This window comes from Hydractinia symbiolongicarpus, chromosome 9 (assembly GCF_029227915.1).
Source record: "Hydractinia symbiolongicarpus strain clone_291-10 chromosome 9, HSymV2.1, whole genome shotgun sequence".
In the NCBI taxonomy this organism is placed as follows: Eukaryota; Metazoa; Cnidaria; class Hydrozoa; order Anthoathecata; family Hydractiniidae; genus Hydractinia; species Hydractinia symbiolongicarpus.
Genome location: NC_079883.1, coordinates 6,506,801 through 6,532,070, shown reverse-complemented (window position 1 = coordinate 6,532,070; position 25,270 = coordinate 6,506,801). Strand labels below are relative to the sequence as shown.

The window sequence follows — 25,270 nt, the reverse complement described above, 5'->3', positions numbered from 1 at the left end:
AAGAAAAGATGAAAATAAGTGTAGAGGTTTGTGTCCTCTTTGTGGCGATAGTGGTTATAACATTCTCGACCCCAGAGCTCTTTGAGATAAACCTCGAAACTACGGGTTAACCCAAGCCATGTGAGAGAAATGGGGAAGATAGCAAACTGTGTGGGACGTTGGATGTTGCAGGGAGTTGTCTGGAAAAGCACCGACCCTAATTTGGTTTGCATAGCTTGAAAAAAGCTTAAGGGCTTCCCATCGAAGCCTTGGCCCCTCCTAGAAATAATGAACAAAGTATATCACTCCATATTTGTGAGGCTAGCTATGTAAAATTTGCACATCTCTCTCTATTATACCAAATTTTAAAAAAATAGTCTCGGGACAACATCATCCCCAGGGCTCTTTTTCTCTTTCTGGCAATATTGCCGGACACAGCGAGAAGAAATGGTTCGAGATTGTCAGAAAGAGAAAAAGAGCCCTGGGACGAGGATGGGCTTGGGAAGCATTGCGCGAAACATGCAAGGACCTTTCAACAGTTTTACCAAGAAGGCTACCCCTGACACATATAGTTTTCAGTTTGATTACTTTTTTTATATTGCCATTTAATACGGCAGGACCCTTCGTATCGTTTCGGATTTTCGGAACCTGCCAAAAAATACAAAACAAACAAACACAACAATCGGGTGGCCTGGTAAGAAAGAAGTAAGTGGAAATTGCACATGCGCAGAAGAAATATTCTAGTGATCAGAAGATGGCGGCCAGCCCCCCGCGTCCGAGGTTCGACATGAACTTGTACTCTTTTATTATGCCTTCTACGGCCATGAAAAGCTTGCATGTGAATCAGAGACAGTCGATCACGGTAGAAATAAGATGTTATTTAAAATGTAACAATATGCATACATCTAATTTATTATGGATGTTAAAAAGGTAAGTTAGCTATCGTCCTCCGTGCAGCTATCTGGCTGGTTACCTAATATTTTCTGTAAAATTTACTAACGTTAGCTAGCTAGTTGGCAGCAATAATACGAATACATTTTCTTATGATCTTTTCTTTCATAATGGCACAAGCTAGCACAAAGTGATTAGCTAACTAGCTTATTGATCAGCAGCTAGCTAGCTGGTCTAGAATCTTAATTCCCTATGAATTTACATGCACAGTTAAAACCCAGAACTATAAACTACTAGCATGAAACTTTTTTCTTTGTCAGCTAGCTATCCTCTCAAAATCCATGATTGCTGTGCAAACTGTAATTACTCTGCAAACTGTTATTGCTCTATCGTTTGGTACAGTTCTGCAGTACAGCACTTTAACCCAATCTAGGTAAAGTATTACCCAATCGAGTGAGTGGTGCAACATCACTTAATTTTAGTTACCTGATCAGGTAATTCTGCCTTGACTTTCTGCAATAGCCTACTATTACCTGATCAAGTTAGCATATTGTTAATGCAGCCCTGATTTACCTTACTACACTATAAATCAGTTGCGAATGCTTACAAAGTTCTATATATGCGCATGCAATAAAAGAAGAACCACATCAAGAAAATTTACTATTTTTGTTAGTTTATAGCTAGATTTAAGGAATAAACAATCTAAAAGAAGCTGGAATTGGTTTTTCTAAGCTATCATTTTCTCTTTTTAAGATCAGGTTTAATTATTTTAAAAAGTAAGTTGCTTTTTTGACTTGATTTCTTCGATCGTTGCGGTCTGTTCTTTATATTTCTTGCCTGTGTGCATGTACATTGTTTTAGACGCAAATTAAAACAACTATGCCATGCAACTCGTCTTTAACAGAGGTCTCCCACTTGAATTACCTGATACAGTCTAAACAGAAAAGGTATATACTCACCTGATTGTGGCATGGCTTACTCAACTGGGATGTTGCGGACTCACTAGATTGATAATATTGCCCAATCCAGTAATACTACTCAATTGGGCTTAAGTTCCGTACTGTTAGGTACTATTTTGCCACCTATATATAAATTAATTCCATTCACATACCTCCATTGTGAGGGCTTAAAACTCGCTTTTAACGGTCAAATTTGCTACGATGCTACTACAACAATGCATAAGTTTCCCAAAATAATGTCTTTTAAACACGGGGCCGGCGGAACCAGACTTTGCCCCCACTTTATGCTATAACTTTTTTTAAACGTTCGCTTTGCGTTACGACTACAACGACAGCAAGAAATATGATCTAGTAGTTTATTTGCTATATTATCCACCACTTTAGGGTTAAATTTTTGGTATGTACTGCACTCAGCACTGCATAACTTTCTTCCTATCCATAACCCTTACTTTATAACGTCTTCTTTTAACACGTCAAATACATTGTCTTCTTTACTGTTAAATCATTACCACCAATAAAACGCTCCATGCCAGTCATATCTAAGGAAAATAGCTAAACGAATTATTAATAACTAAGTTGATGAAACATTGGCCTGAGCGCTGCCGCAAGACATTTCCAGATATGTGAAACTAAAAGCAACATCAATTGGCACGAATGCAGCTTAACTTTTACTACCACTGCTGAACACCGTTAATTATTTATTTTCAACTGGAGGAGCAATGATAGAAATTAGGTCCGGATACAACATTAATCTCAACCTATTTCCTCCTGGTACAGGAAAATCACCTGCTTTTAAAACTAAATGCCAGGGACTCTATAATAGTACATAAACAGATCTTTTCATGTTTCGAGGCGAAAAAAGGGAAGTTAATTGATATATATGCTAATACATAATTTTTTTTGTTTTATACTTTATTACTTTTTAATTGTTACAAAAATCTTGTTTCATGCCGTTCAAATTGTCCCCAAATAAAACATCGCCATAGATTGTTTAAAAACCATCAAAAGACGATTGTATGAAGCGAAAACATCGCCGTAGATCGTTTAAAAACCATAAAAATAAGATGATAAGAAGCTAAAACTTCACCGTAAATCATTTAAAAATTATAAAAACGGGATCGTGGGAAGCTAAAATATCGCTGTAGATCATTTAAAAATTATCAAAACGGGATCAATTATAGCCATAGTTGGTTTCGAAACTTTGTAGTTTTTTTACCCCATTCAATGGAAGTGAGAAAGGAATGTCTAAAAATAGTTTTAAGCAATTAATTTTTCACGTTTTTTATCGTTTTGGGAGAAGAATTAGGTTCAGAATTAGTTTCAAAATTTGTTTCAAAAGTTTTTTCTGCATTCGTTTCAAAATAAATCACTTTCATTTTGTATCATTTTTGAGCTTAGAGTTTAAAATAAAATTCAATTGTTTCAAAATCGTTTCTAATCGTTTCATCTTCATTTCATGAAACAATTTTAAAAAATATTGATACAATCTCGAAACAATCATAATCGTTTCAATTCGTATAAATTGTGAAACGATTGTGGAGACGGTCCCTTAACCTGTTGCCTCTTTAGCGTAAAGCTTAAAACACTGATCAAAATAATGTATAGAATTATGTGCTTTCGACGATTGGCTGGTCCAAGTTACTCAGGCAGAAGATGACGTCAGTTATTTACACGTCCACTTTGCCAGTCACAGATGGGCAGACAAAGATATTATTATATTATTACCAGTCCAACTTGTTAAAAACTTTGGGATCTCTTTCACCCTCTTGCTGAATATATATAAATTGATGGGTATGATACCCATCATTTAGGTAGGAAGCTACTCTGACTTTTCCTGATCTTTTTTACCAGACCTTCATATTTTGTGCAGTGTAAAGATACTAACCGAATTTTTAACCTGTGCAAAATTAGAAATTACAAGTATGTTCAGGTCTGTTTATATAAAAAAGGTCTTAAACTCAAGCTCATAAACAGTTGTTTTTTGCCTCTTTTCTACCGGGAAGTAGAGAAGTTAAACTTGTCTAAGATTAGCATGTTTAAAACGAAAATTACTTTACAAATTTTTTATGCAAGATGTACCAGCAACCTTCAGTTTAGGATTTACTATGAGGTAGTGTATAATGCTTTTAATTTTTAGACATGTGATGTTGACTCAGGTCAATCAAGGTTACATCCAACATTAGAAACAGGTACTGCACACGAGCCTGCAGGTTTGCGGTACTTAGAGAAGATATTGCATGTTGAACCGTTAATTGATTATGCTGAAAATGTCTTCATCGAAAATGTGTCAGATATAAGGTAATCAATATTTTTTTAATGATTTTCCAAAAACAATCACAGAATTTGATGAAAGGTGTGTGACCACACACATGCCTACACGCACTAAACATGCTTTTTACTTGTGTAAAAGTCAAAAATCTCAATCAAGGATTCACTACCCTATCTTACTACAGTATAACACATTACATGGCCTCCTACCTTTTACCTCAAATTGTACCTGCTAGTCAAGAAAGGAAGTAACTCTCTGAACTTTTTCTTATGGTTCAATGCTTACATCAATTAATGTAACTATTACTGCATGTATTGCATCTTAGAAAATCTTGCTTATTGCTTGCTCTAGAAATTTGTCTTTGCTGCATGCTTCTTAGATTATTATTTTGTATGTGCATTTTTTTATGGTTTGTTTTTATCTTTAACTATTTAGCTATTTGTCTTTAGCGACTTGTCGTCTGATGAAAATCAGGATGAAAAAGATGAAAGTAGGTGTCATCAAAGAAAAAATGGTTTTGTTAAAAATAGCTATAGAAATGAATTTGATCTTGAAGGTTTGTTGGTTGTTATTAATGCAATCGCAATGCTACTTTTAATGATGTTTGATGTAAATAGACAAAGAAACTTTGGTGTAATGAAAAATGGGTGTGTGAACACTCGAAACGTTGTCCATACGTTGTATTTATTTTTTTAAAGAAACTTTCCCAACAATTTGTTTGGGCTGGAAAAATTCACTTAAGCAGAAGAACAAAAAGATCGATGACCTCAGAATCAATAGAAATTATTTACCTGTTGCCTTGTGTACAACTTGATCAAAAAAATGTATATGTATGGTTTTTGATGATAACATCGACCTTTCCATTCCAAATGGATTGGGTGACCCTGGTTTGTGTAACTTAACCAATTTGGTCCCTGGTAATTCTTTATTACCTGCAGCATGAGAAATATCTAATGTCACCACCTGGTGAAATAAGCTGCTTGTCTGTTACAGAAAATTTGCCTGTTACAGATACACAGACACAGTATTTGTATCTCTTATAAAAATATGGAGAATGTGTCCGTCTGTCCGTCAATAATACTATTTTAACATCAATATCTTATATTAAATTAATAAAGCCATTACAGTGCACTTAAAACTGACGCCAAATAACTTTGAAACAAGGTGGTGACATCAATAAATTTTCACCGCGTAGGTAACTAATGTATAGGGTCATCAAAAGTACATGATCCTATACATTTTCTTGATCAGCGTTTCAAGATTTATATGATGTACAGGTATACAAATTCCTTAAAAAAATTTGGGCTTTGACGGGCTATTGCTGACGTCAGCAAAATTTAAATTACCATGGTTGGAGAATTGTATACAAGTAGCCTACTCTCGGGTATCTAATAGAGTAAAAATATGCTTATTTTAATATCCTTTTTATTACATTTAAACTTCATGCAGTCAGTAAGAAGTAAGGAAATTGTGTAAGAGTGCCATGCATATTTATAACAGGCCACTGATAGAAAAAGTGTAAAAGTCTAACTTTTGTGCTAGAGCTATAGTGCAACAATTACAGCATAAACATTAGCTTTTAAGTTTATTACAACTTGTACTTTGCTAGAGTACATGTTATTTATAATTCACATAGCCAAAAAATTCAACTTCAGCAAAGAATTACTGATGTGGTTAGGTTTTTCCATGTCAGCATTCCAGTGTTTAAGACTTCAGTATGACTCAGTTATTGGTAATAAATTAAAAATAAATTAAAGGGTACCTTTGCAGTTAGATTTTTATTTGCAACATGACTTTGTTTATTAGAAGCTGAATGCAGATAATCTTTTTTGAAAAGTCTGAAGATGAAACCGATTCTTTTGTTTCATTTAGAGTGGAAAGAAGAAAAATTGAAGTTTTACAACTTGAAATCAGTGGGGTCTGAACGAAAATGGCTGGAGGTATTTCTTGTTTTAATGTTTACTAAATTAAATCCAATCTAGAGCAGAACAGAAAGCTAAAACTTCTCAAACATGTAGTTGCTTGATTAGATTTTATCATTTCAAAATAAAATTGGAAAGAATTTTAATCTTTTAATGGGAAAAAATTATCTTGTAGCAGCGTAAGCAGTGTTAAATTTTATTTAGGCAAAACAGGCTTGTCACATACCTAATGCAATTAAATCCAATTAAATAATTCTTCTTTCGCTCCAGGAGATACTGTTAAGCGATGACAGTGATGGTACTGAAAATGAGTTAAATGATGCTGATCTAAAGGAGATGTTAAAACATCACAAATGGCAAAAGAAAATAGGGAAGTCGTTTCAAAAAAATCCAGCACAATATCAGGATGACTTTTCATTTTATGGTTCTAGCCTAGTGTTGGAGCATGATAAATATCATGATAGACAGAAAAAACGGACTAAAATTGACCATATAATTAAGAAAAAGAAGAAGAAAAAGAAATGTAAACTTGAAGGTAAAGCATCAACAACAGCACATGAAAATAGTAAAAAACAAAAAATAGTGGAAGCGAAGTTGCAGAAACAACTTTTACAACAAGAAAAAGATATAAATTTTAGAAGGAAAAAGTTATGGAATTCAATTGTTAAAAAAGAAATTCCAAAGGTGAGTTTGTTGTTCTGGAATAAATCACAATAAATGGTTTACTAAATAAGTGGTAGTCTGTTCAGTACATAAGAATTTATCTTTTTTTTTGCAACAAGAAGTTATATTTATTTTAAAAATGACTGCACTTTTTTTATTACAAATAATTGATTTTTTGCAATTCGCCCCAAACATTGTTTATGTATTTAAGAAAAAAACGCCCCCAAAAATTGTTTGTCACTTTTTTTGCTTTGGTAAATTGTTTATTTCTACAGTATTTATTTTATTTTATTATACTATTATCAATTGCTTGTCCCAAAAAATTATGTAGCAATTGCTTAAATATTAAAAGATTGTTTAAATTAGGCATTGCTTATGAAAAAAACTTTAACAGTCTAGTTTAGATTAAATAGTTTGGGCACTCTGTCCTTCAAATTGACGTAAAGAACATTAGCTTTTAAATGGATTTGCAAATTGCACTGAGAAAATTTATTTAAACAACATATATGTCTTCATGTTTCAGTGTGGTACAAACTTTAACCTTGTGTAATTTGACCAAAAAAGGTCTAATACAAAAATTAACTACATCACAAGTCTCTACACTTTCTTACCCAATTATCCTCCTCCACTTGGAAAGAATGAAGGAGGATAATTGGGTAAGTGTAGAGACTTGATAGTTCCTGGGGCAAAGCCCAGAGGCAGACCGAGAAAGACTTGGCAGGAGGTTATAAGGACAGACTTGATAGAGAGGAAGTTGAGTTTAGATCTAACACAGTCTAGATCAGATTGGAAGAGGGTCATTAATATACCCCGTCCAACCCATGCTAGCATGGAAAACGGACGTTAAGCCGAGAATGATGATGATGATGACAAGGGGAAACCATTTCTATCTATTAAATATATATTTAACAAAAAAAATATAAAACAATGGAATAATACAAACAAATAAGACCATGTTTATCAGTTGTTGAAATAAAGCTTTAAAGAGTAATAAAATGCCACTACATGTTGGTTTACAATTAACCTTAGTTACTATTGCTAAATGTTTTTAGACTATCAGATTGTTTTGTATTTACTGATAAGATCAGAATAAATAAATTAGCCCATTTTATGGGATCACCATCAGGACCAACCTATGTCAATGCTTCCATGTGTTTTTATAAAAAAAATGACTGGATAAATTTAGAATATATATATAGATGGAAATTTGATATGTTTTTAGCTAAGAATTTGAGTTGTTCTTAAGGAAAGCGTATTTGTGCATCTTTACTTTTAATTTTAACTTTACATCAACCTAATCAAAATATAGTTGGCATCTTACAAGTTCATGCAATTTAGTCATATATTTTTAGGCTAACAGGACTAGAATGAATACTAGAGGAACAGTGTTTCAAACACTGAAAAAGGTAAGAAGAATTTGCGATTAATGAATTACTGTAAAAATAAACTCAGACATTCTAGGTTTTAGGTTTTTTGTTGAATCTGGAGATTTTGGTGTTTTTGATGTGATATTTTAATATCACATTTATCACATTAGTAGATCCAACAAATAAATTGGTCCAAAATCATGGTGACATTAAAACACTGTGTCTGCAACATGTATTAGTGATAATTGAGTGCAGATGTATTTAGCAATCGGACAAAAGGATTTTTTGCATGACTTCTTTGTGATTTAAAACATGTAAACCAAATCCTCCACCTTCCTTGTTTTCAAGAAGCTTAACTTTGCAACAGTGATACACCACAGACCATGTGTGCTTGTTATAAAATTATTGTCTGATAAATAAATTTGCCTTATATAATGGCACTATTTCCTTGCTATTGTTATTGGTACCTCTTTTCGGGCCAACTCAGTTACTCTTTTGCATGTAATGCTTAAGTGCTCTCTCCATTTGTACATTTAATTTCTTTTTTCTAGGTAGCACAAGCTTGCCAGAGAGAGAGGAGGAAAGAAGCGTTGCGTTCCCAAAAAATATCCAGGGAATCTATACCTAGAGCTAGAAAGATGGCCAGAGAGGTAAACATGTTAAACAACTCCAACAACTTGTTTTTTCTCTTCAAAGGGTGAATAATTTTCTTTTGTTCCACAACGCATATTAAGCAGAAATCGCATATGTTAATGATTTGTATGTTTGTATTATTTTGTTTTCAGAACTGTGTCATTATGAAGTTGAACATTGTTAAGAAATTAACTGATATATTGGCTCAACTTGTGTCAGTTAATAGAACTTCATTAAAAAGAATTGGGTGATTTAAATATGAATTTGTTGCAAATGTTTTTTTTTCAGATGTTGCTTTACTGGAAACGTTTTGATAAGGTTGAAAAGGAGCATCGAAGGAAAGCTGAAAAAGAAGCCATGGAGCAAAGAAGACAAGATGAAGAAATGAGGGAGGTGAGTTTTTACATGCAGAAATGGTAGTTTTCAATATTGTACAATTTATTGTAATTGTACAAGAATGATATAAATAATTCACAATTTTGTTTTGATGAAGTTTAAATGCCAAAAAACAAAAGACATATTCAATTTATTTGAAATTGATTCAACAGAACCTGCTACTAATTTCTTCAAATCAAACTGATTTGATTTTATATTGTAATCATGGTTACATTTGTTCAATTAATTGTGTAAAATAATTACAGCAATGGAAACTGCCCTAAAGGTGATGTGATTGAGGTTATTTATTAGTCCGTTGGACCTCAAGCATGACTACGAAAATATTAAATTTTACTGAAAAAGATTTATTATTGTTTTTTTAAAAGAAAAATGTATATTAAAAAGTAGTCTCAGCTCGAAAGAAATAGTTTGTAACTATGGAACAGGCAAAGTCGATATATTCTTTGCAAAGATATAAATTAACATCGGAGTTAATGTTTCATGGAGTCATTGTGTTACAATTACAAGATCAGTGGATGCCATTTAAATGCAGGGGTACCTAGGATGACTTAGAACCAACTAAATTGACAAGCACATAAACTTGTACTTTTTTTTTAATAGATGAAACGTCAACAAAGAAAACTGAACTTTTTAATAACTCAAACAGAACTTTACGCTCATTTTATGGGGAAAAAAATTAAAGGTAAATTGTTTTTATTAAGCTTGCTATTCACTGTGTATGTTGATTGTTAAAAACCCTGAATGGAACGATCTGCATTTGTGCTATCAGTAATCATTTTGCTTTTTTTTATCAGGTGGAAATCAAGATGTGAGTGTACAGGAAGAAATTTTAAAGAAACTTGACGATGGACCATCTAGTATGTCCCAACGTTCCGTTCAAGGAGGCGTGCTGGTTAACAATTCGATTGATGATTATGGTTAGTTTAGTTCCTTCTTTTTTGTTTTTTTGGTTTTACTATATTTTTAATCTATTTTTTGTTAATTTTCTTTGTAGATCCAGATTCAATGAAAGCACAGGCATTACTTAATGCACAGGATGCTGTTCTCAAACAAGAAAATAAGGTTTATTTTTATTTTTTATCACAATTTTTAAGGTACTAATAAAAAATTGCTAAAGTCAGATTGTTGTTTACATTCACCCTACTGTTTACTCCCAAGAATGAAAATTTTTGTTAATTACATCTCATTTAAAACAACAAAACAAGGTCCGTTTTTTTTACTCATCCGCCCCTTTAAATGAATTTTTACCTTTACGTGTACATCGTTTAATTTGTGAATAGTATTTTCATTACAAAGATCATTGTTTTAGATATCTATGTTTGGCAACATTGAAAAGAAGTCATCTCAACAATCATTTGACAACACATTTAGTCTTGCTAATCCGTCGTTACAAGAAAAGCAACATCCACAACCAAAAACATTTGAAGGGAAATTAAAAACTTATCAGTTAAAAGTAAGAGATTGATCGTGATAATAAAAAATCTGCATTAAAATTGTCTTCTATTTTTGGTTTAGGAATGCTGTTAGCCTTGATTTGTATTTTTGGATTTGTTTGTGTACTATGACTTCATCCTATTTTTAGGGAATGAATTGGCTTATTAATCTGTATGAGCAAGGTATCAACGGGATTTTAGCTGATGAGATGGGACTTGGTAAAACTGTTCAAAGTATTGTGTTTTTGGCTTATCTGGCAGAGGTAGATATAAAAATCATACACCACAATCATTTTAAAATATACTTTGTGGAGCATTGCTTTTTATTTATTTTAAATTCAAAGAAGGTCCAAGAAAGGCTGGTGAAAAAAATATTTGTCTGAAAAACAAGTGTATCTTTTGCTATTAGGTACACAATATATGGGGACCATTTTTGATAGTTGCTCCAGCTTCAACACTGCATAACTGGCAACAAGAATTTACAAAGTTTTTGCCACGATTCAAGGTATGTGATGGTAATTTATTCTGCAGAGAAGACAATGGGAATACATAATGTTACTCTTGTCATGTCTTCCACTTGTTAGGTGCTGCCATATTGGGGTGATCCTGGTGACAGAAAAAGTCTTCGCAAGTTTTGGAATCAAAATTCATCGTACATGAATGATTCGAAAGAAAATGCGCCTTTTCATGTTCTTATAACAAGTTATCAACTGGTAATTTGCTAGACTATGCCATCCTTAAATATTGTATGAGCAATCTTGAAGAATAATCAAACTTTCGGCAACATAATTGATTATATTAAAATATTTGGAGAAGAAGAAAAATGTGAAAAATCGATAAAAAAATGCAAAATTTTTTTTTTAGGTTGTACAAGATGTAAAATATTTCCAGCGAATAAGATGGCAGTATTTAGTATTGGACGAAGCACATGCTATTAAAAGCAGCTCAAGGTAACCAAATTTATAAACGCAATTTTTTTCTGAAAATACATAGCAACGATGGTGACCTCAGTTTGTCTAATGTTTGTGTTTTAGTATCCGATGGAAAATCCTCTTGGGATATAATTGTAGAAACCGATTACTACTGACTGGAACTCCTATTCAAAATTCAATGGCAGAGGTTAGAAAGAAATACTTTGCCAAATAATAAAGAAATAAAATGGCTTGTTTTTTATTATCTTCCTCTTTTCTTGTAGCTATGGGCTTTACTACATTTTATTATGCCAACGCTGTTTGATAGTCATGATGAATTTAATGAATGGTTTTCAAAAGATATTGAGAACCATGCATCAGAGAAAAAGCCAAGTCTTGACCAAAGTAATATTGATTATCTTACATACAACTGCCTGTAATATTTTTGTAAACTGACATTGTAAAGTTATTGCAAGATTGGAGTAAAATTCAATTGTAGTACTGTTTTCTTATTTATTGTTGTCTTGAACATATGTTAGGGCACAAAATATTTCTGATATCAGATTTACTGAGGAAAATTTTATTTAGATCAATTGTCTAGACTCCATATGATTTTAAAACCCTTCATGTTGAGAAGAATTAAAAAAGATGTCGAAAATGAATTATCAGAAAAGGTGTGGCTTTTATCCTTCATGGTATTTTGAGTTAAAAACATGCATTAATCTTGGTTTCTAATATGGGTTGCTATGGGTTAACCTGACTGATTATTTTTAACCCACACTAACCCAATATGGGTTACTATGAGTAAACCTGGGTTAGCCTAAATAGAAATGTGCAGAAAGAACTAACTCATACCAATACACACATTAACCTATGACTTAATGCGTGAAATAAAAAATTGATTTCAAGAGCATGTGAACATATGGGTTAGAAGAAATTCGAAAAATATCAATTTTTTGTATATTAGTCATAGGTAGAATGGTACGTCACATGAAATTAATTTTTGTGCAGAAATTCAAGTTTAAAGTTGAGAAAAAAAATGTCGAAATTATGAAGAAGAAGATCCGATAGAAAAAGTTACGAAAATTATATATAAAAAACAGTAAAAAAGTTCTAATGCCTGAATAAAAAAACACAAAAAAATAACAGGTTCTATAAAGTTGAATTAAATCGCATCAAACACAAATTTTTTTGGAGTTCTTTTTGTTCAATAATATTTCCTACTCATAAATCAAAACATTTAATATTACCTATTTTTCAATTTTCTTTTCTCATTTAATATTCTTTCCTTTTTTATTTTATTTTTGCTCCTGCTCAGTATAGCAGTAAGGTACAAGCTTTATCCTAAAATTATTTGACCATCACTCTTGTTGCCTACGTGATGTTTCAAGAAAAAAAAGTACGAAACATGAGTTAATTAAGGTTATATTCAAGTGTATTATATAAATATTTTGTATTTTTTAGATTGAAATAAAAGTTATATGTGACATGTCTTCTCGTCAAAAATTATTTTACCAAGCTGTGAAAAATAAGATCTTGTTTGAAGACTTACTCCAATCTGCCACGTCCACTGCAGAAACTAAATCTAGCTCTCTCCTCATGAACTTGGTGATGCAATTCCGTAAGGTGAGATAAACACTAAAACATGGATTGTACTTTACCCACTTGTATTCACACAATTTTCGTTTCGTTCGGATAAAAGTTTTTCTAAAACGAAATTTTTCTCTTAACTGCTAATCTTTTATCCAGATTATCACTTTGGTTACATGATATAATATAATATTAGCAGTGCTACAGTGGAAGCTTGTGAATGGCGGCTAAAAGAACAATATTGTAGTTGTGACGCCCACCATGTTCAGCGTTATAAAACCAAAGAAGAGTTTATTGTCGAATGTGGGAATTAGTGTTGACATTATTTTACATGTTAAAGAATTGTAATATAAAGTTTCAATCACATAAGTTGTGCTTTGATCGTTAATGATCATTGTTGACATAATTATTCGATATGCTTGGTTTAAGGTTATGATTTGTGATTTCATCTGTAGGTTTGCAATCATCCTGAACTGTTTGAACGAAAAGAACCAAGATCTGGTTTTCAATTTTGTCTGCCTCCATTGGTTATATCTAAAACATTTTATCGTGATGGTTTTTTACCAGAACTTCCCTACGACAAGGTGGCACTTTTTGAGCGCTGCTTTCAAATTTGGAGTCAAGAATATATGCATCACTCTTTATCCAGCGAGGGTGGATGTTTTGGTTTTACACGTTTTATCAATTTGTCTCCTGCTGATTGTGTGTCTCTGTTTAAAAACATTATTGCTAGGTAACTTTTCTGTTAACATTTTTTTGTGTCCGTTTTTGTTTTTATAGATTGTGCCATTGTTATTTATTTTGGTATTGCATTTTTCTGTTTTTTAAACAGGCTTTTACACGTTTTACTGACTCTGAAAACAATGCAGAAACTGAATCACCAAACAATGTGGAGAACGAAAACGAAGAGCAAAAAGTCAACGTAAGTGATTATTCTGGCTTTCTATTACATGGTCACATAATGGAATGCAATCCCTCCTAAAAAATCATAAATATCGTTTTCTCTTCACTTATGCTCTAGCTGCAGTTCTTCAATGTTTTTTAATATTTCCAATAAGTTTGGTCAGTTGCTTTGCGTTGAAACTTATGTGTATTATTGTTTTTAAGGACTTGCCTAAAACTGTAAAATATCTCAATAATAATTACATCTCCTGCAATTTAAAATTAAAAAATGGGTACCATAAGACAACTACAATGCAACATTTCACGCAACTTTCTTGGAATTTATCTTAGGCTCCTCTTTAATTCGTAAAACTTTAAGGTATCATTGACTTTGTGCTTAAAATTTGATGTTTTAGAAAATACCTGAGTCGGCGAGACCTCCTTATATTTCAACCGACAACATACCACGATCCTGAAGTTAATAATGGACTGTATAGTGACTTGTTTTTCACCAGACCTAACTCAAGTTTTTGTGGTCATAAAAGATGTCTTATATCCGAAATTAAAAGTACAAAAAATGAAGCAACTTTGAACAGGTATGACTATTTTTAGATCACGAATACCATCATCATGACGTAATAAAATTCATTTTTCTGGATATGTGTATTTTGATTTCAGGATGGAGAAAGAACCAGAAATTAGGGAATGTGTTCCTGTCTATTACCCTGCATTTCTTACTTCCTACTATCCAAAGGTAACTCTCATTATAAACTCATTGTCTTTTTAGTTACTTAGTTGCCAACAAATGAGGGTTTTTTTTCTCCGATTTTTATTCACCTGTTCGCCCTACCCTTTGACTCACTTGGCTTTGTCATTTTAAGTATTTTTGTCTATTTTGACCATGTGTTATTTTCACCATTCTACTAATTGTGAAGATAACACATGGCCTATTGGTCCGAACAATTGTATGCAATAAGACTTCATAATTCAGAATCTTTTTAGGTTGAATCATGTCAAAGAAAAGTATATTGTAGCGACCGAAGTGCTGCATATAAATATTCTGCATCAGGGTGTTCTGAACTTACAAAAGTTCTTCGATCTGGCTTTGAAACTTTCACCTCTCGTGAGCGCAAATGTCTCTTATTTCCTCCACCTTTGCAAGGATTGGATGCAATGCGTCCACAAGAAGGATGGATGAAAGTAAAAATTCCAGGTAAAATTTGCTTTAAAGTGTAGTAAATTTATTTCTGTTATAAAGCTTGGGATCTAATCAGTCTTATGTTTTTTTAGACCGTTCAACTTTATTATCAGATAGTGGAAAACTTATGGTACTCGACCAATTGTTAACTCGATTAAAGCCGGAAGGACATCGAGTTTTGATCTATTCACAGATGACTAAAATGATCGACATATTGGAGGTAAATTCTTCTCGTGATGTTTGTAATTAGCCATTTTTAGGTTTTGCTAACTATTATGTATTTTATCTAGATTATATATATTATTATATATATATATATTATGTACATATTTTTTTAACTTAATTTTTAAAAAAAATACCCGTGTGCAATATTCTTATTTGCTCTGTAATCTGTTTTGAATCTTCACAAATATGTATTGATGAAGATGAATTTCTATTTTATAAGGAATTTATGAACTTCAGACAGCACTCTTACATGAGACTTGACGGTTCATCGAAAATTTGCGATCGAAGAGATATGGTTGCTGATTTTCAATCAAAGTAAGTTGATATTTTTTGCGACATTTTGGGAGAGGAATATGCCATACTAAATATTTGAAATTTGTTTCATTGTCAAGCGTTGCATTTATAATTTTATCATTTCTTTGCTGCGTTTTTTCGTGGTTAAATTAACTTATGTATGAGCATCTTTGCGGAAAAAGGTAAGAAACTTAAAATATTTGAATAATCACCACACCTACTCCTTAAAGCTTTATCAACGGACTAACTTCCAAGTATAAATTAATCCAAATAGTCGTGTTGTAAAAAAAACTTTTAAAATGTGAATTCAACAGAATGGATTTTTATTTTACAGGGAGGATATATTTGCATTTTTGTTGAGTACACGCGCTGGTGGTTTAGGGATCAATCTCACAGCTGCTGATACGGTATTAATTTTAATCTAATTTGTGCCCCAAATTTGAAATGTTGCCCTAAGAGATATTAGTTCACGTCGATATGGTTTTCTCTTTAAGGTGATATTTTACGACAGTGATTGGAATCCTACTGTTGATCAACAGGTAAGCTTGTTCTTTTTTTTATGTTCCTTGTTTTATTTTTAAATCATGCTCCCTTATTGGTCAATTTTGTACTTAATTTGAAAGGAAGGCATTATTGTGATGTCAAAGCTTTCTAATATTTATTTATCTATCAATATCGTCATACTAACAACTTGGCCGGTTGTGACGAAGTTGGTAAAAAAAAAAAGATTTGTGGTAGATGGGTGTTGTGTTTTAAAATTTTAGGATTATAGATACGGCATTAAAATAAAATAATCTTGGAATACAGAGTTCCGATTTCTTATGAATATCTTATAGTTTGTGTTGACAAAATCTTTCAGAAAAAATTGTATATTTAATGTTCTTATTTAGGCGATGGATAGAGCGCATCGACTTGGACAAACTAGACAGGTCACAGTATATCGTCTTGTTACCAAGGGAACAGTGGAAGAAAAAATTTTAAATCGTGCAAAAGAGAAAAGTGAAGTAAGTTTAAGTTTTTTTCAGAAATCGCTGTTTGACCTATGATAATTTTTTTGACTTAAGTATTAGCCCTTTTTGCGGGCCTAAATTCAGCTTAATATTGATTTAGATTCAAAACATAGTTATCTCTGGTGGTCAGTTTAATAAAGATGTGTTGAGACCAAAAGAAGTTGTATCATTGCTGTTGGATGATGCTGAGCTCGAAGCAAAATGTGAGGGAATTATAACATTTCTTTGAATTTTATCTTACTGGCATTAATTGTTAGGAGCTGCATTTCGCTTATTTTGCGTAAATTTGAATTGACTCTTGATATATTTAACTGAATTGACCAATTTTAAAAGTAATGCTTGCATAAAATCTTCGTAAGAAGAGATGTTTCTCTTCAAACATTTCTTCTCTTATCTCATATATTTTTCACTTGATAAAATGAACAAAATATGTTTTCAGTTTTTTTGGATGTCATTAAAAACATTGACAGACACTGTTTTGATTAAACTGTATGTTTATTCAAAAGAAGTAAAAATCATGAGAAAAAAAAACATGTGATTTTGATAGTAGTTTTGTCCTCTGTTAGTGAAACAACGTCAATACGAGAAAAAACTTGCGGAAGAAAGCGGAAAGCGACCTGGAAGAAAACGAAAACAAGTGGATCAAAATAATACACAGGTAAGAAACATGATTTCTTTATGAAGTTTTTTTAATATCACAATCTTCTATGTGAACTTTAAGATAAGCTCTTAGCACCAATGCAAGATTCCCAGGCATAAAAGAATGCATTTTTTTTCCAAAAAAAAAAAAGATTTTCACGTTTCACTCAAAAGAAATTTAAGCACTGTGTTGAATTTACAATTGTGTCCCCTCGTTGCAAATACATCTCTAATTTCGTTTATTTTCTCCACAAAGAAGCCTACAGTTGCAAAGAACTTCATCCACAATTTTACTTTCTCGTCAGAATTTTTTTCGCAATTATATTAAATATTTTTAGAATTTGTTTTCATTTCAGGATTCATCATCTTTAAAAGTCGGCAAAAAAATAAACAACGGATTAAACGACGACGCTTCGTCTGTTGTTAGCGAAAACTCCATGAGTGGATTCGAACCAATTGGACTCGACGAAAATAGCTTATCCAGCCTCGACTTTGGTATGATTCAAACATAATTTTTTCTCCACTAAACAATTTTTAACAAATAAAAATTAAAACTTGCTAGCAATTTTTTGCATCTGAAAGCTTTGCTTTGACATTGAACTTTTTTTTCTGCAGAAATTGTTTAACAGTGGTTCCGTTATGTAGCTAAATTTTTTTTTAATTATATAAGTGATCCGTCTCCTTTTTCTAGCCAATCCTATCATGGATGAAGATTCTACAACAGAAAGTTCGTCTCGACCTCCTTCCACCACTCCATTTGCTCAAACAACCTCGAACAACAAGTCTGGCACACCTGGTCGTAAAAGAGGAAGAGGCAGAGGAAGTTCGACTGGTCGTGGAAGGGGAAAATCTAAATCAGGGACGCTTGCTCTGGCAGCCGCTTCAGCTGCAGCTGCTGCCGGTGCTGCTGCTGGTTCTGCAGCGGCTTACGCAGCGTATGGATATTCTTTCCAAGCATCCAACAAAACAAATTAATAGATATTTTATGTTATCTTCACGTTCTATGTACCATGTTTCATATTTTCTACGCGTTGGCGAAAAGATTTTTATTACAGAATTCTCTTTCTCTTCTCTTTTTTAAAGATTAATTTTTATTGCTCCGGCCTGTAAGTGCACTTAAGTGTATCTAAACTAGCCTAAATTTTTTGTCAGCCCTAATTTGCCTTACTTCCTTAACGTTCATCACTTTGGGCTGTCAAAGTTTGTACCGATGCCCACTGATGATATTGCTCTCTTGTTCTAAAAGTAAGTTAATGTTCTTGTTGGTTTGTATTTGCGGAACAAACCTTTGAGATAAACAGAACGTACCCAGTAGCTGAAAGCACAAAAGGATTTGATTGGTATTGGTATTTTAGCTACAAGATTTCATAAAACATCCAGCGAGAAAATATTTACAAAAAACCTACCCGTTTAATATTCTAAAGAACCGGAAATTATCGCACCACAGGAAATAAAAGTACAAATCAGATTAATTTTCTGGTACAAAAATCGCTTAGATTATGTTTTCATCAGACATTAAACGGTCTATTTTGCACATGACACACGTAAAAAGATCTATCTTACATCTTTCAAATCACACACTTAGATCTTTCTAAGTTGCAAATCAAACACATTGAACGTTCTATCTTGCAAAGCTCATATATGTTACATGTCAGGAAAATATCGACAAATGCGGTGAACAGAAGTTAAGTTGTTAAGATTATGAGAGAGTTAAATCCTTAAGGGGTTGAAGAAAAAAAGTGGAAATACTTAAGACCACAGTCATATTTTGCTTAGCCTAACTAGAGTTAGCACCTAGACTTGATTTTCTTTTCAAATGGTGTCATTGGAATGTTTCCAGTTTGTTTTCGTTACTCTTCAGCTATCGTGGCTTTAACGCATTCTTTATCGAAACACCTGTTTATCAATAATGTTACGAAATCGTACCAAACTTTCAAACAGTTACCAAATTGACTATATATCTATCTCAGGAACTACTTTTTCTTTCTTCTTGATGTAGTGTCTAACTCGAACTTTACTGTTCCGGTATCGGTTTACTTCCTCAGGTTTCATATCTTTCCATTTTTCCTTCTTATCAGCATCAATTGGAGCCATCATTTCTTCTCTTGTGGCAATACAGAGAGTTGATCCTCCTTAACTTACACGAACACTTTCCCTCTATCTAGTTATTTGAAGTGATCTTAATATTCATACAGTAAAAATAATGTACTGTCGCATATATAGCTTGGTTAAGTCGATGAAGGTGAAATCAACCAAACCCAAACGCAGAAATTTCTGAAGAGAATCCTCAGTGTTCGTGGTTAAAATCTTAACAGACATCTAGGAGGATGTTTGACCATATCACTACCAAATCTGTGTACATAACATCCAATGAGAAGCAATTGAAAAGAATAATAGTTCCATTATACGAGGACCGAGACCTTTTTAATTAACTGTTCGAAATTTTTAAGTTACAAGTGACAAGTTACACGGAATTGGTGGATTATGTTTCAGTTTCGTTGAGGTTCTCAACCTCGTTCCTAGTTCCTGTTGTCTCTTTTTTTATCTCGGGGACGGCATCGGAGGAAAATATACAAGATGCCCTGGGGACGAGGTTGCGAGGTTCTCAAAAACTTTTAGGCACCGAGAATGAGTAATATCAATATTGCGTCTTATTTCTGTTCCAACTCGTCTTCAGGGTCTTGGGGCCCCTGAGCCGTTATTACGGAGTAGCCAACATCAATTACATCAACAAGGTAAAATGCCCTGGGAACAAGGCTGATTTCTGATATGCAGAGTAGTGTGAGCGTTATTGTAATCAATGTTGATTTCTGTCCGCATGCATCTAAAGCGCGTGTTTTCATGGATTTTTTTACTTGAAAACGATACAAAAGACTTGAGGTCAGCATTTATTTACCGTACTATAGAAGAAATCATCGCGATTTGAGAGCTATCAGGATCAGTATTACCGATATTGTACGCGAAATATTCCTTCCCAATTTTGTTAAATAATCAAACTGTTAACATGAAAACAAGGTGGTTCTGTCCGATCAAAAAGGGGAAGGATGAACGCGGGAGGAAAGGTTCCAAATACCGTTAATGTATCAAAATTTGCTGACGTACAAACTGTTTTTTTCTGTTCAACTTTGTTTCCAGAGCTGTTGTCGTTTTTTTATGTCAAGACAGCGTCACCATCCTGATATAAAAAGACGACGGGCGCTGGGAACGGAGGGTTGTTATCTGTACTTTCTATTTACATCTCATTTAATAAGTTAAAGCACTTGTTTACACTTCATGAGAAGTCTGAAAATTGTGAAACTCGTGCGAAAATAATGTGCCATGAAAATCTTGAAAATTAATAAATTGATAAAAAATACGCATTGAAAAACTAAGTTGTATAAGCATCACTGACTTTTGTGGCCCATATGGTGGCGCCTGCAAATCTCCGCTAAGACGATTTTTACGAGGATCGTCAAATATTTCGTGACGACGCATGAGCAAAAATAAAGTATTGCTATCGTTAGGGCGAGCTCTCTTGTAGCGGCGTAAACCGAGTACTAGTTTGGTTTGCTCTCAAGACTGGCACTAGTGTTCGCTAGGAAACTGGAAACTATCCATGTGATATCTACCGGTGCCGGTTCATCTTTTCTTTTCTTTCAGAACGACAAAGAAGGTCGGGTAGGAGACGAAGGAAAAGCTGTGTAAATTTTTTGGCTGAATTTACAGGTTTTAATTCAAAGGTAAGGAAGTTTTTGTGATCCTTTATCAAATTTAATGCTGTAAATGAATGCTGTTCACATGTATGCAAATATATTTTATACCAGCAATTAGCTAGCTATACCTAATTTTTTTTTAAAGAATAAAATGATGCTTTCATACACACATCAGAGTATGAATTATGACTCTAGTTAAGAAACAATGGTGTCGATTAAGGCTGCATACACTGTAAAAAGTCAAAAATCAATTTTCAAACAACAGATATCAGTCGCCCCATCTTTTCTCTTTAAAGTTTGCCTCTGGTGACACAAAAAATATATCTACTCACATGATTGTGAAGATGTGTGTTCCAGCTAGGAGACTTTTACTACCATTTTAGCATTTCAACGAAAAATTACAAGTATATGGTGTGCAGTGATAATGTTAAGTTTTTTTGTTGCGTTATTTACTACTTTACTTTGAACAACTTAGATAATTTTAAAATGACCCAAATCCATCGTTCAGGCATCACAAAGACATGGTTTAGATATTGCTTATATATTATAATGTTACGTACGAGCGATGGACGAATTTCAGTGAATTTTTCCACAGCCCAACAAATAGTATTAAATAAGATAAGGTCAATTTCAATTTACCTTTAGGAAAGACATTGTGAAGCAAAAAAAGATTGAAGGATTAAAGTTAGCAAAAAGGACCTTGAAAATTAGACAATATACAGATTGAAAAACTGTGAATGAGCACCTTTTCATTAAATTGCAGAACTAAAGCTTGTGAATTTTCATTTCCAAATAGGAATATTTTGCTTACAAGTTAAAGTAAATTTTATGCTGAATATCAGGTAAATTTGACCGAAACTCACAATAAAAGATGCCTGTTCTTTGTATAAAAATTGCAGAGTTTAAGTTTGCTGATGCAGGGAAATTTGTGAGCATTAATTCTTATCCTTTTCTTTTGCAATTTTTTCGTTTTCTTGCGTTTACTTCTGGGAAAGGTCTAAAAGGTTGTTTTTTTTATCTATAATTAGTGGGAAAACATGAGCATTCATTTTTTATTTAATGTGTAAGGTGAAACTCAATTTCAGTAATAAGAATGAGATTGTGAAAATGAGTGACATTAATAGATTTTAAATATGTAATTTTTTATATGTGCTTGTTTTTAGTTAAACTTCCAATTGGATTCCTTATGCTTAGCCAATAATTCGTTGCTGGTTATTTATAACATCACAATTTTAATTTACAACTGTTGATCGAATACAGCTTCATAATAGTTACCCCAAAACCAAATCTATTTTTTTCGTGAAAGCGGCTATGCAGTTCCAATCATTGGAATTTTGAATCTCCCACAATTCTTGTATTCAACACCATATAAAGCAAATGTATTTTTGTATCGATTTTCTATCGTCAGTTGATCTAAATGATGACCAGGAAATTAACCAAATGTTAGATGTCAAAAAAGTTATTGTGTAGCATGATGCATCATGGTTAATCCCAATATTGGCAAGGCTCGTCTTCTGGAATGCAACTATCTAATTTGAAAGATAAAAGTGTCTAAAAAAATCCTATTTGAACCTTTTCCTACGATACCAAGTGACCACTAAAGAAGTCCTTGGTAATTTTAAACTACCAAGTTATCAACAAAAACCTTGATTTATAAAAAAAAAATATTTGTTTGCAAATCAAGAACGTGCATTTGCCCCTTTTCTATGTTTTAATGCAATACTCATATTCTTCTTTTATTTGGTCTACCTGCATTTAACCGAATTCCTTAAGGCTAGGGTAGCATTACAGAAGCTTAGATGACCAACTTAAAGAACAGTCAGGACCTGCTTTAACAATTCAATCATCTCAAATACCTAATCGACCAGTCAATTCAAGTTGAATCTGCAAATGCGTTTCTGTATGATTGTTCACCTGACAGTGTCTAATAATTGGTAAGCATTCTAGGAGACCCTGGTGCATTTAAGGTTCCCATTCAAGTTATAACATTAAATACCACTACAGATCAAATAAAAGATCACCAAATGCATCAGTCCTTTTCGTTTGCTGTTAAACCACAGGGTCACTTACACCTCTAGTTCGTGCTTCAGGCTTCAAACCCACAACATCTTGCACTGGAAGCAAACGTCACATCGCAAGGCTACTCCATTCAGACTTGTTACCTCATGTCAATGTCCGAAATACCAACCAACCAATTTAGATCTTTTTAATCGCAGTGTGGTACAAATAAAGAAATAAAGGTTACAAACAAAGGTTTCTCCTTACCCTGGCCAATGTTTTGCCATTTTCATTTATCGCTTTAATATCGTGTTGCTGATGTGCCTAATATTCGTATGTGGTTATCCGAGAAACCGTTTATATTAAGTTATCCCATCACTGATTATTTTCCATTTTAGTTGTATGTTTTGGAATGTGTTTCCTTATCTTTGGTGTGCATATTTTGGCACAGGGACACCCTTTATCTAGATTTCCACGCAAAATTGTTCTTGTTAAAGCAATTAATAACCGCCGTCCATGATGCTATGATAGTGGAAAAGTCAATACCATATTTTTTACTTTATGTTGCCTAATACCTCACGATTTACCGTGTTTTGTATTCTACGATCCAATTGTGATATATGTTCATGTGTCCTTCTTTCATAGTCATTTCTGAGATAAGCCATGAGTTGCGAGCTGTTTGTTGGAAACTTAAACCCTGAAGTGCGCATGCGTGATCTGGAAAATTGTTTTGGTCGTTATGGAAAAATCGTTCGATGTGATCTGAAAAAAAACTTTGGCTTCATTCAATTCGAAGATCGACGTGATGCCGAGGAAGCGATCAGGAAGGAAAATAACCGCACATTACTTGGATCCAGAATGACTGTTGAATGGGCGAAAGGAAGCATTGGGGATAAAAGTCGTGGAGGTGGTGGAGGTGCAGGATTTCGAAAACCGCATTCTTCACCACCTCGTTTTACAGGTCGTGGTGGTAGAGACAGATCTCCATTTGCTGGTGGACGAATGAGATCGCCCGTTGGTGGGCGTGGTGGAAGAGAAAGATCTCCAGTGGGACGTAATGGGTATTCATCTAGTTTCTCACCACGAGAAGACCGTTTTAGTGGTGGTGGACCGAGACGAATGTCGGGTGGACGTGATTCATTCGACAGCCGCTCCAATTTCGACAGTCGTCCTCCAAGAGATCGATTTCCTCCCCGAGAGAGGTTCGATAGCGATCGTAGCCGAGGTCCACCTATGGATCGAGGCAATAGAGGCCCTCCACCAAGAGACGGTGGTTTTTCAGATCGTGGTCGTGATCGTTTTAATGACAGGAGGGAAAGTTTCGGTGAAAGAAGAAGTTTTGGAGGTGGACCAAGAAGATTTTAGATTGTTTTTTAATGTTTTCTTTATCTGTGATGATAATCGTGTTTCAAAAATGTCGCTCGCCTACAAAATTCCTTTTGAATACTTGTATATTTAGCAAAGTCCGTTTTATCCAAGGAAAACTTGTTTTTTATCAACAAGAAATATCGAATCTATTTGAAACACAAGAGCAGACACGTTTTTTAATGTTGTATATATATTTCGTTGACCTCTCTAAGATGTACTTTTTTATGCATTTTTCATTTGAAAGTATACTGCTTGTAACTAACAAATCAAAAGAACAGTAAAAATATTCTCTTTGTTATTTTATGTAAAACTACTGTACAGTTTTGCTTTGCCGCTTTAGTCGCCTTTGAGCGTTACCAAGTTTTAAGAATGTGAAAGTAGGTGTTTAAATTTTACGGAATTATTAAATCAATTACTTTTCTGCACTCTAAAGTGAAGATTTCAGAAAGTAAGCACAGTAAGAAATGCAGAAGAATTTCTGTGAAATTTTAATTAAAAGTATGCCAAAATCTGTTTAATTTTTCGCATTTTCCAAATAAAGTGCGAATTGAGCTACTTTCAGTGCAGAAATTTTGGCGAAATTCTTAAAAAAAACATCGACCTGAAAAAAATCTAATATTTATTCGTAGTAATTTTCCTCACTCAAAAACGTCCGTTAAGGCGAATATCCATTAGACGATACACGCCGACCGTCAAATGTTTAGTTACGACACATGCGTAAAGAGAAAAAGTGTCAGGCAAAAATATCGGTTGGCGATCGTCAAGTTTTAATAAACAAAAACGCAAGGTACGCTTTGAGAATAATTTATAAATGGCATCTGAAGAGCGTGGTTGTGTCGTGTCCGAAATAGATCAACAACTTAGGGGCTGTTTATATGGAGGCGGGCTGGCTTAACTTCCATATAACCAGCCCCTTAGTCCATAATAAAAGTATTCTTCGGCATCAAAACA

General features: G+C 33.4%; 2 protein-coding genes across 3 annotated transcripts; both read left to right on the top strand.

Annotated features, from left to right (window-relative positions):
• The first annotated feature begins 718 nt into the window (after positions 1-718).
• Positions 719-18,318, top strand: LOC130656514 (chromatin-remodeling ATPase INO80-like). The gene is made up of 34 exons (XM_057459383.1): positions 719-909; positions 3,967-4,127; positions 4,548-4,654; positions 5,971-6,038; positions 6,291-6,704; positions 8,036-8,089; positions 8,602-8,700; positions 8,972-9,076; positions 9,680-9,761; positions 9,874-9,996; positions 10,074-10,141; positions 10,389-10,532; positions 10,662-10,775; positions 10,922-11,017; positions 11,097-11,225; positions 11,377-11,462; positions 11,547-11,631; positions 11,708-11,828; positions 12,012-12,097; positions 12,888-13,049; positions 13,469-13,746; positions 13,846-13,935; positions 14,312-14,491; positions 14,574-14,649; positions 14,898-15,108; positions 15,186-15,313; positions 15,539-15,633; positions 15,947-16,019; positions 16,107-16,151; positions 16,503-16,616; positions 16,723-16,825; positions 17,189-17,280; positions 17,618-17,756; positions 17,953-18,318. Exons 1-34 carry the CDS (start codon positions 895-897, stop codon positions 18,234-18,236), a joined length of 4,227 nt encoding a protein of 1,408 aa, XP_057315366.1. The 5' UTR covers positions 719-894; the 3' UTR covers positions 18,237-18,318.
• Positions 18,319-20,867: 2,549 nt separating this feature from the next.
• LOC130656830 (uncharacterized) lies at positions 20,868-24,605 on the top strand. 2 transcript variants are annotated; one of them, XM_057459767.1, is made up of 2 exons: positions 20,868-20,980; positions 22,117-24,605. In XM_057459767.1, exon 2 carries the CDS (start codon positions 23,615-23,617, stop codon positions 24,314-24,316), a length of 702 nt encoding a protein of 233 aa, XP_057315750.1. In that variant the 5' UTR covers positions 20,868-20,980; positions 22,117-23,614; the 3' UTR covers positions 24,317-24,605. The 2 variants fall into 2 exon arrangements, with proteins under 2 accessions (XP_057315750.1, XP_057315749.1); XM_057459766.1 differs by having other exon boundaries at positions 20,870-20,980; positions 23,597-24,605.
• The last annotated feature ends 665 nt before the right edge of the window (positions 24,606-25,270 follow it).

Coding starts and splice junctions, on each gene's coding strand:
- LOC130656514 (XM_057459383.1), top strand. Junction 11,463..11,546: donor GCTATTAAAAGCAGCTCAAG/GTAACCAAATTT, acceptor TTTGTGTTTTAG/TATCCGATGGAAAATCCTCT. Junction 13,936..14,311: donor ACGAAGAGCAAAAAGTCAAC/GTAAGTGATTAT, acceptor TTGATGTTTTAG/AAAATACCTGAGTCGGCGAG.
- LOC130656830 (XM_057459767.1), top strand. CDS start 23,615: ATGAGTTGCGAGCTGTTTGTTGGAAACTTAAACCCTGAAGTGCGCATG.